This window comes from Nilaparvata lugens, chromosome X (assembly GCF_014356525.2).
Source record: "Nilaparvata lugens isolate BPH chromosome X, ASM1435652v1, whole genome shotgun sequence".
Taxonomy (NCBI): domain Eukaryota; kingdom Metazoa; phylum Arthropoda; class Insecta; order Hemiptera; family Delphacidae; genus Nilaparvata; species Nilaparvata lugens.
The window spans coordinates 34,924,854-34,940,748 of NC_052518.1; the positions used below are offsets into that span (position 1 = coordinate 34,924,854).

Consider the following 15,895-nt stretch of genomic DNA (forward strand, 5'->3'; position numbering starts at 1 on the left):
CCATACAAAGCCAGAAAAGTAGGGAATAATTTTTATTATAATTAAAATTTATAATTACATCATAATTTTATAATTTGGTAAAAGTTTACGCTTCCGTATTTCGAGAAAAATGTTTTTCTGATTACAAATTGTGAATCAGGATTCTTTCTTTCACGTTCATTGAATTAAATTACAAAAAAAGTTTCGAAATTAGTATCGTGTAAATTTAAAAAGAAGCCAAGAAATTTGGATGAAGACAAATTTGAGGTAACAGGGCTCATAGAGGAAGAAATTTTCCACAAACCTATAGCAATCATTTGTATTTTATTGAATCAATCTCTAGTTAATGGATGAAAATTGACTGACAGATAATGAAAAAAAAGGAAAATCAAAATTTTCCCCTTTCCATTACGTGTAACTTTTCCATGGTGAGTCAATTCCTGGTAAAATTCATTGGAGTGTGAAGAGAAGAAATTTCCACACAGACTGGCTATATTCAAGAATGTATATGTTCAATATTTTTGAAATGGGATTCATTGGAGTAAAACTGTGCATTATCGAACATAACCGCAATTTTCCAATACTGGCACTTTCCAATGCCAAATTCAATCATGCTTAGTGAATTTGATAATTTTAAATAACAAAGAATATTTTGATGGGTTTATCAATAGTTTTTTAGGATCACAGCGTAGTGAATTTGATAATTTTAAATAACAAAGAATATTTTGATGGGTTTATCAATAATTTTTTAGGATCACAGCGTAGGAGCATTGCGCCACTTTTTCGCTCTTTCTCTCACACAGTTAGCTCACAAGCTTTCTGGCTTCTGTGAAATCTGGTAACACCATACGCCTACTTCATAAGAGTAATGCTGAAATCCATGTTTTGTTCAGAATAGCGATTTTTTATAGTCTAGCAAACAAACTGTAGACTCTTCTTATTGTGAGAGGCTACTTCTCTTTTCTTTATCACTGAAAAGCAGTGCTCAATGACTCAGACTCACAACCTGCTAGAAAATATTATTGGTGCGGCTACTTACTTGGGTTGACATTATTCTTTTAATAATTGTTTGTGAGACAGATACACGTTGAAAGTAAACTCATGTTTGTTCTACCTGTATACTTGAATAATTTAACTTTCAAACTTGAGTACTAGCCGTGAGTTCATTCAATATATCTTATATTTTTGTGTTAATATTTTGTGAACAAAAAGTACGAGTTGATGAGAGATGTGAGTAATTTCTTATACCGGTATTTGATCTAAATGGTTATTCATATTGTAGTAGTTGGGGTCAATTCAATCAAAGTTTTTTTATTTTGTAGCTAATAAATTTCATACGTATTGATTGTCCATAATGTATCCAGTGTCTATAATGGAAGTGATTGAACTACTCAAAATTAATGGCTTACTGGTCCTTCATAGAATTTATAGTATTCCTAGTGATTGAGCCTGTCTTTTTTCAGCGTTGACTATTAATAATAAAGCTTTATTTACAACTAGCTTACCTGGCGAACTTCGTACCGCCAAAAAGTCAATGTATCTGATGTCACACTATACTCTATTTTCATTTACATCTGAATACGAACTTCCTATGTGCTTTTATTCCCAAAACATATTCTTCTCAATTAATTGGTAGTAATATCTAACAGTGAAGTGTTGAATTAAAAAGAAAATAGAAAGGACAAATCATTGTTAATTGTCAATAGATGGTCCAGGAAATATGCGATGTACGATGAATCACCAGGAATTAATATTCTTGCCATCTTTCATTTTAGGATGAATACAGGGTGATTCATAATTATGGTAAAATATTTCAATACCTGATAGTAGAGGTAAAAATAAGAAAAAAAGTTCATATAAACATATTTCCATAAACGCTTCATTAGCGAGCTATACAGGGTGAAAGATTTCGCCCGGAATTCAGTTCCTCTGGTGAAATACACCGATGCTGAATTGTTCGGCGACTAGTCTTTGAGATACTTATGCTTGATTCATATGAAAAAATATCTGAAAAATTGAATAAAACTAGTCTGGAAGCTGTAGTGTGAGTAGTTTTTGAGAAAAAAGTTGAAATATGCAAAAAAATCTACGTAGAAAAACACAGACTTCTACGTTTGATGCCCAATAATTTTCTTTAATGACCAGTAAACAAATAATTCCTCGCAATAAAAATTGTAGAGAATTTAATTCTGGAAAGAATTATGTAAGCTGTGTAAACTAAATTCAATTAAAAGTTGGATAAAATGTATTCTTATGTAGTACATTACACCACAAAAATTTGCTGTTTTATGAGGAGAGAACTAATAACTCATAAGTTGTAGCTGATTGCAAATAAAATATTCGGTTTTTATGAAAAGTTTTTTTTATATGAAAGTAGCTTATCTAAATGACATTAAACTTATACCAAAAGACTAGTAGATCATGCCATTTAGCCTGGGAGGAAGCTCGAACAGAAGTAGATGATCTCCTACAATTCCTGCCCAAATGTTTACTGAAAACTGATGTTGTGGAAGATTAGGATTGATGGCATGAGGATTCTCAGCTGCCCAAATATGTTGGTTGTGGACGTTAACGATAGCTGTTCTTGTAAAGTGTGCCTCGTCGGTAAATAAAACGGTTGTTAAAAAGTTTGGGTAAACAAGTTTTACTAAAAACCATCGGCAAATACCAGCACGGGGAATACAGTCTCATGGCAATAGAGTATGAAATTTCTGGAGGTGGTATGGATGTAATTGTTGTTATTTTAGTATCCTCCAAATGATAGAATGATTGACATTTAACTGCACTGACAATTCTCTTGTGCTCTTCTCTGGATGTTCATAAATTTCATTAAGAACTCGTTCTTCTAACTCAACAGTCATAGTAGATCGGGGTCTGCCTGCATAAATGTGCTCTTTGGATATCAAAGAATCTGTTTCAGACAGACGTTGATGAATAGTGGCAAAAAACCTTGAACTTGGACATACTCGGTTAGGAAAGTTCTATTGATACAAACGTCTTGCTTCAGTACTAATACAGTAGTGTCCCATTCCATACATTAAATGCATGTCAGCTAATTCGGAGTATGAATAATGTCTAAGATTACCTGCCATTTTTTAAAAAGTTAACACTTAACACAAAAGCAAAGTGGAATGGTTACAAATAACTGGTTAATAGATTAAACAAAAAACACAGCGCGATTACAGTAGGCCTAATTTACAGTTAGTTTTTTTTTTTTGTTCAACAGTGAGCAAAAATATTTCTGAAAATAATTTTCAGCTGATGATTTCTTTTAAATATTTTCTTATTTAAAACATAATAAATAAGCGGGTTTGGAACAGCTGTTATAAAAATCCATGTTTTATTTGCAATCAGCTATAACCTATGAGTTATTAGTTCTCGTATTAGTTATTAGTTTTCGTAGCTGAACAAAAAAGTTCCTCATGACTTTGCTGTGCAATGAGCGGTTAAAAAGTAAGACATTTATTGGGGGCCCCAGCTTCCTCAGGGGGGCAAATTTCTGAAAATCCTTTCTTAGTGGATGTTTTGAGGCTATCATAAACAATTGTGCAAAATTTCAAGTTTGTAGGCTCAGTAGTTTGGGCTGTGGTGTGATTTCAGTCTGTCGGGGCTTAGCCTTTTATAGATATGGAGATGTAACTTGAGTTCAATTGCAAATTTAATATTTCTCTTCAAGACAAACGTTATCTTTTTCCATATGCTATGAAACATGGCAAATAGCTTCAGAGTATACACAGATTGATAGAGATGAGATGATAGTATTAATCTCATGTTCTTATCAAAGTATTGTCCAACCCATGTTATGTCAATAGGGTTACTTCAAGTCCTAAGAGAGTAAAGTTTAAACCCCTCAAAAGGATAAGTAGTACAGTTTCAAGTTATTCTGGTCCAGAGAGTAAAGTATTTACATAGAAGGTGAAGGAAAATGGCTATAATCGATTATATAAATAAGTAATGATCATACCTTTCATTCGCTGACTGTTTGGAAATAAGTTTTTTAGAGGAGTTTTCAATCAATACTAAGTCTGGTTTGGCTTCTCTACGTCCGTCACGAGAATAGTAGTAGTTTTTTGAAAGTTTATGATTAATACCATCAGGAAGACTTGGAGGTGGTTGTGTCCGGGGTTGCGAATCCCATAAATGATGCCTCAATGAATCTTTCGCTTCGCGCTGCAAAAATGACGAACACAATCAGGAACCTGGATTTTGACAAACACTATTAGGTACCTAGATAATTTTATTTGAATATAGCAGACACAATGGGCCATATGAATAAAGTCGAGCGTTTGCTTATACTTCTAAAATATTGAGAATATGCTTAAATTTCTATGAATAAACGTGAGCGGAAACTTTTGCTCATGCCCATCAAAAAAATAGTTTGAGCATTTGCTCAAAAGTAAAAGCTTATACTCAAAATTGTATGAATAAACTGGAGCATTTGCTCAACTTTTGAATAAATGCTTCAAGAAAGGTGAGTGTAGTCTAGAGCAGCTTTTAACCTTTTTCTCATAGTAAAGTAGCTCCACTAATTCGTTTGAGGAAGAATAAACTATACCAGATACGATCACAACCAATACTTGAGAACTATAAAACTCTTTTTAGATTCAACCACGATATATATATATCACCATTATTCCTACAAAAGAATAAATACAATGGATACCTATCGGATATAAAGATAGCCATCACAGAATAGGAAATAGGCATTTAAGAAGATGAGAGTGTAGACGATTATAAGAAGGCTATAGAGATTATAAGATTATGCTGAAGATTGTTATAAAGATGAAATTTTTTCACCCTATTATTTCAAAATTCAGAACTCAACTAACCTAAAACTCATCTCATAGATAGAGAACAGAGCAGACGACCAAACACAAGCGGTATCTATACTTGCATATTTAGCGCTTACGTGAGTAGCACATTCTAACCTTTCACTATAAAAACAAAGTAAGGCCAATCAGCTGATGGAAAATCTTTAAAATACGTGAGCATTTGCTTCAGAGTTCAGGAGCATAAGGTAAGAGTATAAGGTACAGCTTATTCATATAAAAATGAGCAAATGCTTATGCTTCTACGTAATGCTCATGAGCAAAAACCTTATGCTCCATGCTCATGCTCATGAGCATTTGCTCATTTTTTATTCATATGGTCCATTGTCTAGAACAAGATTGAAAGTCGATGTAATTTTGAAAAATTAATTAGATATTAATATTACAAGTCAAGTATGCTTGTTAACCAGTTTAAAATGAACAACAAAAAATTTAAAATGTACAGATTGTAATGTTCAAAAAACAGCCAAATACTGCATGGTAAATACTATGTATAAAAAATTGTAATACTAGACACAGATCGTAGATTATAGTTGATGAAAATGGGAATCATTATGAAAGGAATAGGGTTCATATAAATACTAGGCAATATGAGGAAAGGGATGTAGACATTGATGCAGGAGCAGGTAATGATTAGCAAGAATATGGTAATAAACATGGCAATTATTTTAACATACTAGTCAGAAATCCTAGAAGATTATCATACGATGCCAATCAAAAGGATTGTACCTACAGTGAGGTCCACGTTATCATGGCAGTCAAGAAAGATAGAACAGTGATGCCGGTTCTATGTCGTGCCACTGATTTCTATAGAGGATAGCTGATACCGGTATACGTATATCTGATGTGATATCAACTATTCAATTCAATTTAATTCATAATTGCATCCTGAACACCTGATGATCAGACGAGAATGAGTCAAAAAGAGCAACCTTGGGAAGGTTCTCAACACATATCGCAATCACAATGATAAAATACTGTGATTATACAATAGTCACATAACATATATCTATTTAAAAACGCATTCAGTCAAAAATGTGCAGGGGGCTTGGTTGAATGAAAAACAATGCACAATAATACTCCGGCCGGAATTTATCCACAGAACAGTATGGCCTTTCAAGCAACAGCCTCTTTCACAATCCTCTGAATTTTCCATATCTCTAATATCCAATTAGTTTTCCTCCAATTTTTTAAGTTTTTGTTCTTATAAATTTTCAAAAACCGATGGGGAAAATCCATGCTAATTATGAGCTAAAAGAGCATTGAATTCTCTACAATTTGATGTATGATTTCACTTTTACGAATTTCCCTACACCTTTTGCAACAGCTTTAGTGTTGAGTGTGAAATCTCCATTTTTGCAATAATAGACCAATTGACAAAGGAATTTGGAGGGAATGTTTTAAACACAATTTTTGACTTTGCAGCTTTGTTGAGGCTAGTTAGGAGTAGAACATATCAAAAGTACACTTACTCATGTGCTAAGGGGATGAGGGTGGTTTAAAAGTTGCATTTTTAAGCGTTTTGCTATCACACTCATATCTTGAGAACAATGCGTTCAATCGATAAAACCAAAACCTCAATAATGAAGCTTGATGAATTCTCTACACTTTTTGTTCAGTGGAATTTTGTGATATTCCCAACAGTTCCCGAGATATTCGCTCTTGAAGGTGTGTAATTGTTAAAATAACCAGTTTTTATTCAATGTTTTGCTCTTTCAGGGCTTAAAACTCTCCAACAATACATCGTAAAAACTGATGCTTATCGTAGGTTTGTAGAGCATTAAATTCTCTCTGAAATGATGTATTGTTTCATTATTCAAAGTTTCCCTTTCATTGTTATAGCAGCTTTAATGTGGGCGGTGAAATTTTCATTGCTGCAACAATTGATCGATTGACAATGACATTTGAAGGGGGTGTCTGTGACACAATTTTTGACTTTGCAGCTTAAGGCTGTGCAAAGGCTAAAAATAAACATTCTACTGGTGATATTTTTTAAAGTTTTTCGGTTTGTATATCATCAAGCTATCAAAATGAAAAAGTTTTCTCAGGAAAACATTTTTTTCCGATCATTACTTCTTGAGATATGAGCGACTGAAGTTTAAATTTTTGGGACAGAACAGTTCTGTTTCAAAAATTTAAACTTTAGGCGCTCATATCTCAAAAAGTAATGATCAGAAAAAAACGTTTACCTGAGAAAACGTTTTCATTTTGATAGCTTGATGATATACAAATCGAAAAACTTTGAAAAATATCACCAGTAGAAAGTTTATTTTTAGCCTTTGCACAACCTTAATTCGGACTAGTTTGTAGGTGAACATGCCAAAAGTGCGCATCTTCATCCCCTCTGTTGAAGGTGTGGAACCGCTGAGTTGACACTTGTTGCAGCAATGAAAGTTTCACCCCCTAATACAAATTAGAATACAAAGAACTATCAGCCCATAGCTAACTTACCTATCACATCAAAGTTTATTGTAAGAGCTACATATGACCAACTTATTGCATACCTTGAAATCAACAGCCTACTTTCAGCACACCAACATGGATTCAGGAAGGGCCTTGGAACGGTTACATCGATCTCAGAACTAAATAACAATATTAGCCAACTCTGGGAGGAAGGTAAAACTGTTTTGGGTCTTTTCATTGACCTCCAAAAGACATTTGAAACCATTGACCTCGGCCTGCTGAAACGGAAGCTTAAGATATTGAGCATCAAAGAGAGAGCCCTACAATGGCTGGAAGACTATCTCTTGAATCAAAAGCAATAAGTTGAAATAAACCATCAAAAGCAAAACAGCATTATAAGCTACAAATCCTCTCTAAGAACAGTCTATAAAGGTGTACCTCAGGGGTCAATACTGGGGCCACTTCTATTCCTGATCTACATAAATTACTACCCCACAAAAATGGACCATAGGAAGAGCTGTATCCTCTTTGCTGACGACACCACTATCTTAATTCCATCTGAAAAGCATGAAAACACCGAAGAAGTGGTGGAGACAACACTCAATGAAGCAAACGAGATATATGCAAGAAACTAAATTTGGCCATGAATGAAGATAAAACGGTTCACATTCACTTCAATCCAAAAAACGGAAACATGAAGGATCAAACAAGCATAAACATAACAGCACAGACAATCACTCGATTCCTGGGCATACAGATCGACAGTCTCCTCAACTGGCAATATCACATTGAACTGCTGTGCAAAAAACTCTCATCGGCCATCTTTGTAATAAGAAGGATTCGAAGTATCACTAAGGAAAAAGCTGCATTTATGGCTTACCACTCATTATTTACCACTCACCTAAAGTACGGCATAGTGGCATGGGGATCTGCAGCTCAGACAAGTATGGACAGAGTTCTGCGAATACAGATTCTAAGAAGGGAAATATATGACGGATACTGCAGGCCGCTCTTCATCCAGCATTAAGAACTTATAGTTGTTTCACTCTACATATAAGAAGTAACAACCCTGGCTGTGAGGAGTAGGCCAGAATTGAGGGGAGATAGACATGCTCACAACACCACAAAAAGAACCGACATTGATCTCCAGCAGCACCGGCTCACAAAATTCAGCAGGTCACCGGCCTATTCTGGGGCCCGACTCTTCAACTTTCTGCCCAAGAAGCTTAGGAGCAATACAAGACTACGGTGTCTTTGGTAGAAGTCTGAAAAAGTACGTAACCTTGAGGCCCTACTATCACTGGTAGAGTACATAGATGACCACACATACCAGCATCATAGACCGTGAACCCCATTGATTGGGAAGAAATTTTACAATTCCCAGGTCAACCATGGAGACTGCAACAAGTAACAAGCAAGTAAGCAACAACTAGCAAGTGCAACACTGTTTTCTCTTGTTTAAATGGGGAAAACCTATATCATTTTTCCGTATCTTAATTTTTTCATTACAATACACTATAGCAATCTCACAGGGCAAAGTCATCTATTAAAGATGAATCATTTAATGAAATTTGAAGTATTTTGCAATGATCTTATTGATGATTAACTGGCCTACTACATACTAGAACTAGACCTACTTAATGAATATGAGACAAGTTTTCACTGGTGATAGCTCGTATCTCCAAGTAAAAAATATTGTTCCTTCTTCATGAAATAATAATATTTTATATCACAATATTTTTAAATTAGTTTGATTTGTTTTCCGATATAAGACTAGCCCAAAAAAGTCACTCCAATTCGTAATTTGGGAAGAAAAACGTTTAGGCTAAATTACAATGTGATAAATTGACCTCAGTGTAAGGTTAACCAGACTATGGTTGTGGTAGCCTACTTGAGAAAATAAATACTGACCCCGGCAAAGAAACTCCTGAGGTAATGTAAAAACGGTGTGACAGATCTTGGTTCAACCTTCATGATGAAATAATAATAATATTATTGTTCAATCAATGACCACAAAATATGAATGTCGTTCTGCGCACCAAATGCAAATAGACAAGGTCTTATCTTAACTTGGTTCAACATTAACCTCAATCTCGAGCAGCTTCTCTTTGTCCCAGATACAGAGTAACGGCCAGCAACGGTCACAGTTATCACATAGTTATTCAAAAGTATTCTTTGAGTATCTAATAGTGAGGTCCACGTTATAATGGCAGTGTGTGATTTGCAATGGTGTTGCTATCCTTGAGTATCATTCAACAAAGCAGATGGCGCTTTCTCTTTCACGCATTGCAAGGTTGCCACATCGTTTATCAACAATGTAGAAATTCAACTAATTGACAAATAGGGTTGAGGGTTACGTTTTATTTAGGTTATATTTAATAATGTTTCATAAGGATAGGTTAGGTTTTTGCTTTGAAATTGCATTATGCTAGAAGGGGCTAGGGTCCAGGTAGAGTTATGTTTTTTGTTGTTTCAAAGGTTTCATTTAGGTTACATTTAATAACGTTTCATAAGGATAGGTTAGGTTTTTGCTTTGTAATTGCAATATGCTAGAAGTGGCTAGGGTCCAGGTAGAGTTATGTTTTTTGTTGTTTCAAAGGTGAAAGGATAGGTTAGGGGGTTAGGAGTTTGCTTTGAAATCCAAAGTATTGAATGTGAAAGAGTTAGGGGTTTGGTTTTTAAGTTATATTCAGTAATGTTTCATGAGGCTAAGTTAGGTTTTTGCTTTAAAATTGCAATATGCTAGAAGGGGGTAGGGTCCAGGTAGAGTTATGTTTTTTGTTGTTTCAAAGGTGAAAGGATAGGTTAGGGGGTTAGGAGTTTGTTTTGAAATCCAAATTATTGAATGTGAAAGGGTTAGGGGTTGGGTTTTTTCAAGTTATATTTAATAATGTTTCATGAGGCTAGGTTAGGTTTTTGCTTTAAAATTGCAATATACTAGAAAGGGCTAGGGTACAGGTAGAACTATGGTTTTTGATATTTCAAAGGTGGAAAGATAGGTTAGGGGGTTGGGATTTTGGTTTGAAATTGCAATATGCTGGAAGGGATTACGAGTTTTCACTAAGATTTTTGTTTATTAATGTTTTAAATATAAAAGGGGAGGTTAAGGGGTTAGGTTTTGGCTTTGAAATGACAATATGCTGACTTAGTTGTAGTGTTTTTCAACATTAGTTAAATAACAACCGTTATATTTTATTAATTATATTATTGAAAAGTACTCTTTCTTTTATTAAATGAAATGATGATAATATGTTGAATATTAAATCGAATTTAATGATAAATCATCATTGGATAATAATGATTGTGTTCATGGGAGGTTGCGGTACATGTACGATTTCGACCAAGGACACGAAAATGCGGTCGGTGGGAGCTTTTGACAGTTCAGGTACCGGTCACCATCTTTGAACAGAGTGGAGTGGTGCATGCTCACTTGCACCACTCAAAAAGTATGTTCCACAAAACCGGTACCGGGATCAACGCTTCTTATTGTTCGAGAGTTGAGGCGTTGGTTGTCTGCTGTTTTGTTAGGTTATGTCTTCACATCCAGAATCTATAGACTAAAAAAGATGAGGCGTACAAAGTATTTTATTCCATTGATGGAATTAATTACAGGATAGTCGAAAAGCAAGAAATTCATTCATTATTAATTGGTGGGAGTTCGGTGGGAGCAAGTAGTGGTGCACCAGTCACATGGTTTCTGGTTACTGCTCACTTCGCTGAAGCCGTACATGCACCACAACCTCCCGTGAACACATTCAGGCCCAATTTCACCAAAGTTGCTTAAACCACCGGTTTCGAAACTGTGGTTCCTGGCTGAACAGAAGTTTTGAATGCTGACGGATTTCACCAGCACAAACTGACCAAAGATTCCGAAACCGTCGTTTTGGGGTATTGTGAAGGCAGTGAACCCGCTTGACGTCATTTTTATAACCTAAAAACTTTGTCGTGCTCTCATAGTTTGCTGTTCTAACTTCTAACATGAATATGAATGAGAATATTTATTATTAAATACATTGTTAATAATGCATTTATAAACGTCAATAATAGGCACTAGATAATACATAGTAGTATTAGCCTACAAATAGTTTTGATCTAGTCAATCACATAAAATTCTTGTATGCTATAAAAACTTCCAGCACAGTTTTCAATTTTCTTCTGAAGAATGCAAGAGGGAATGATTTGATATTCCTAGTAGTGAAGAATTGTAATGTTTGACAAATGTATACACACAATTTTTTTCGAAGTAGTGAACCTGATCTGTTGAACTCTGATATTATTTCTATTTCTGGGTTCACATCCATGAGTCATGTTATGTTTGAAGGGACAGATTCAAGGATCCAAAGGTTCAAGAAACCCCACACGTCAACTGGAGCTTACTGTGTGTCCCATCCATGAAAGACACTATTCAAATAAATAAAATATTCAGATTACTACTATGTACTAGGTCAAAAATAAAGGCAGTCATTCTATTCTATTTCACATAACTAACTCTGAATAAAGCCGCGTTTACACCAAAGTTATTAACAAAGTGTTAATAACTTAATCCTTATAGATTCTATTAGATTGAATGGACCTTGACAAACACATATGATCATCATGTGTATGATAAGTTATGTTCAATCTAATAGAATCTATAAGGAATAAGTTATTAACATTTTGTTAATAACTTTGGTGTAAACGCAGCTTGAGACATACAAAGAATAGACTAGGCCTATTCATAATCCCAAATTTGTAAGAAAAGAGTTGACAGAATCCAAGGGCAGGGCAGTGGACTGTGGATGATAGTTGGTATAAATACCTACAAATAAATCTTTAAATTCTGTGCATAAAAATACTGATAGCTTGAAGTGTGGTAAGTACGCCAATAAAAGACTAAATGAATCAACAATATAAGATTTAATAATAATAAGATGATAATAGGCAGATGGCCACATACAAAAAACATTGAATCAAATATCTTGAGATCAATAAAATAATAATAGGCAGATGGCCACATACAAAAGCAATTGTAAGTAGGTTAAGTCTTTGAATCTTTAAATAATAATAGGCAGATGGCCACATACAAAAAACATTGAATCAAATATCTTGAGATCAATAAAATAATAATAGGCAGATGGCCACATACAAAAACAATGAGTCAAATCTTGGGAAAATTACAACATGTGAAATAATGTAGAGAACTACAAAATTTAAATGAAATTAGGTCAATGACATGAATGACCATTGAAGTCTGACAATAAATGAAAAAGTAGTATTAATGATACCTGAAATGAATATAAATTGAGTGCTATAATGAAAGCTATTACTATAAGGTACAATATTAATGATTAAAAAATGACAATAAGCTGTAAAAAAATGCTCAGCAAGTAACGTATAAAAATATATGCGGCATAGGCCTTCAGTGATTTGAATGTCAAGATAGACTTTGACCAAACAATTAATAGGCGTTACTGGCCTTAAAATATCACTTAAGAGCTAAGGGTAGCTAATAAATACAATGAGGACAGTCCGGGTTGAATATAGGCGACATGGGCCTTCAATGAATTGAATGTCAAGACAGACATCAATTAGAACGAGTAATAGGCGACAGTGGCCTCAGAAAATCACTTGTAAAGCCAAGGGTAGCTGTCAAATCCAATAAATTAATAGTTGCTACTATTTAATACAATTATATAGGCGTCAGTGGCCTCAGAAAATCACTTGTAAAGCCAAGGGTAGCTGTCAAATCCAAAGAATAATTGCCACTATTGAATACAATTATATAGGCGTCAGTGGCCTTAGTGAATTGAATGTCAAGATAGACATTAATAAAACAATAAGTAGGCGTCGGTAGCCTCAGTGAATTGAATGTCAAGATAGACATTAATAAATCAATTAGTAGGCGTCAGTGGCCTCAGAAAATCACTTGTAAAGCCAAGGGTAGCTGTCAAATCCAATAAATTAATAGGCGTCGGTGGCCTCAGTGAATTGAATGTCAAGATAGACATTAACTAAACAATAAGTAGGCGTCGGTAGCCTCAGTGAATTGAATGTCAAGATAGACATTAATAAATCAATTAGTAGGCGTCAGTGGCCTCAGAAAATCACTTGTAAAGCCAAGGGTAGCTGTCAAATCCAATGAATTAATAGGCGTCGGTGGCCTTAGTGAAATGAATGTCAAGATAGACATTAATAAATCAATTAGTAGTAGGCATCAGTGGCCTCAGAAAATCACTTGTAAAGCCAAGGGTAGCTGTCAAATCCAATAACTAAATAGGCGTCGGTGGCCTCAGTGAATTGAATGTCAAGATAGACATTAATAAAACAATAATGATGCATACGTAAATGAAAATTGAAAAGAACGATTTACATAACCTGAATAAAATTTTGAAGAGGAGATGCGGCCAGGCAGACAGGCAATGACTCCGCAATACCAACAGGAACAGGACATCAGCAAGCGATGAAGTGATCTGGCCATGCGATGACAAGCATGGAAAACGTCCACTACAGCAGGCGAATCCCCCAATGGAAAAGTAGGCTGGAGCAAGTAGAATTCCAAACGAATAATCTGATCTTCAAATTGTGGAATTTTTGGATTGATTTCCAAATGGTAGAGATGATGCACTTGAAAGCTTGAGGTTCACGAGGTGAAGCCAATTGTAGAAAAATGGCAACTGAAGCCTACACGAGGTTGTAATTTTTGACAAAGTTTATCAAAGCAATAAGCAAGCAATCGATGAATAATTTAATCACAATTGAAGAATAGAATAAATGAATTAATTTGAAGAATAATTCACACTTTAAAAAGGTTCTGTAGATCAAATGAATAGCGATGAAACGCTCACACAAGGTTGCAATTTTTGACAAAGCTTATCAAAGTTTAACAGAGTAACTGAGTGAAGAACTCGATGAATAATTGAATCACACTTGAAGAATAGAACAAACGAATTAATTTGAAGAATAATTCACACTTTAAAAACGTTTTGTAAGTCCGATGAATTCAGATGAAAGGTTTAGACCGAGCGCAGGAAGCACACTCGCCGACCTCCATGAAAAGACAAACAGCAAAAGGCAAAAGACGCTAGTAACAAAAGGGGAAGGCGGAAATGTCAGCCACGTATGTGAAACGTCCACAAACGTTTGGTGAAAAAGTGGCAAATATCTAAAAGGTAAGATGCCTAAAGACAAGATTAAATTCCAAAAAATTGAATATCACAAATATTAAAATTGCAACGGCAAACAATCCGACGAAAAAGGTATGAATAGAAGTATAGAAAACCAGCTGACTAGAGCAGTGGCAAAGAACCGCGACTGAGACGTCACTGGTCAGCGCAGACGCACAAAAGACACAGCACGCAGACAGACAGACATGATGACGACATGATGTCTACGTAGTAGCGGAACAAAAAACAAGTGGAACCGTTCCAATAGATGCTTTGTCAGATTTTACAAGAGTCCTCATCCAAAGAATTCCTGTACTTTGTGATTTTTAATAGATTGAGGAATATTAATCAAGAATTTTGATGGTATTAGTTGGATCAATCCAATATATTTTTCCATTTTCATTTGTTACTTTGAGCATCATGATAAAAAACAATTTGTGTATTTATTACCATAACACAAAAAACTTTGTATTTGAGAGAAATACACATTCAATAATACATTAATGTCTACAATTGACTTTAACCTTCTCAGCAAGTAGATACCCTTTGCTAGTCTTCTACTAATGAACTCTGCATGTGGTTGCCAATTGAGTTTTGAATCAAGAACAGTACCTAGCACACAAACCATTAAGAAGTAGAGATCAACTAGAAAATTTTGTACTCCTGTTTTGGATTTACAACTAACTTTGAGATTAAAATCATCAGCAAAAAGAAATCCTACTTTATGAATACCTTCTATATTACAAAATTATGTCATTAAATATAGGCTATAAAGAGAGTATTGTTCCAAGTATGGAGCCTTGAGGGACTCTATACCTAACCTTTCTGCCCTTATAGAGAACTGACCATCTTTGTAAATAAACTGGTTGCGGTCCTTCAAATATGACATAACCAGATTGATTGATTCAGAATTGCAGCCATAATACCAAAGGTTGTCACCAAGTAGCCTATGTTATGCTTAACAGTATCGAAAGCTTTAGACATGTCATATGACCTGAAGCTAACAGAAATATCCTTATCCAAATAATCAACAATAAATTCTATTTACTAGACTTGTAACTGCATTACTAGTATTTCTACCATAGCCTGGAGCCAAATTGTTTTTCAGTAAAAATACCAGAGCTTTCAAAATGATTTGATATCTGGTCTATTTTTCCATTTTCATTTGTTACTTTGAGCACAGATAAAATAAGTCCTATACAGATATGCAATGGGCGTGCGCGTATCCCATCTTACTGCGACATTCACTTTGGAGCGCTAGTATCACTGAGCAAATATCACAGCTCAACTATCATCTATAAATATACTGCAACAGTGAGCACTTTCACAGTGTTGCCAGATTTGGGCGTGAGTTGGTGTGAGCGAGTAGGAATGAAGTGTGAAACAGAGAGCGACTCGTTTGACAAGATTCTCTGTCAATGACTGAACACAGCATGTTGTGAGAAGGTGCGAGTGAGTGGGAATTAATTGTGCGACAGAGAGGCCCCAAGTTGATAAAACTTGGCTCACTAATGATGATTACTATAATTGCCATTTGTTCAG

The 15,895-nt window shown here is 34.9% G+C and overlaps 1 protein-coding gene across 1 annotated transcript in view; it reads right to left on the reverse strand.

The window, feature by feature from the left end:
• LOC111056830 (NADH dehydrogenase [ubiquinone] 1 alpha subcomplex subunit 7) overlaps positions 1 to 9,366 on the reverse strand; it is a 45,807-nt gene extending 36,441 nt beyond the window's left edge. Inside the window, exons 1-2 of the mRNA XM_022344240.2 lie at positions 9,123 to 9,366; positions 3,944 to 4,149 (exon numbers count right to left, since the gene is read on the reverse strand). Of these exons, the coding sequence (XP_022199932.1) occupies positions 3,944 to 4,149; positions 9,123 to 9,185 (269 nt within the window). The 5' untranslated portion in view covers positions 9,186 to 9,366. The remainder of the gene's footprint in view (positions 1 to 3,943; positions 4,150 to 9,122) is intronic.
• Between the last annotated feature and the right edge of the window lie 6,529 nt (positions 9,367 to 15,895).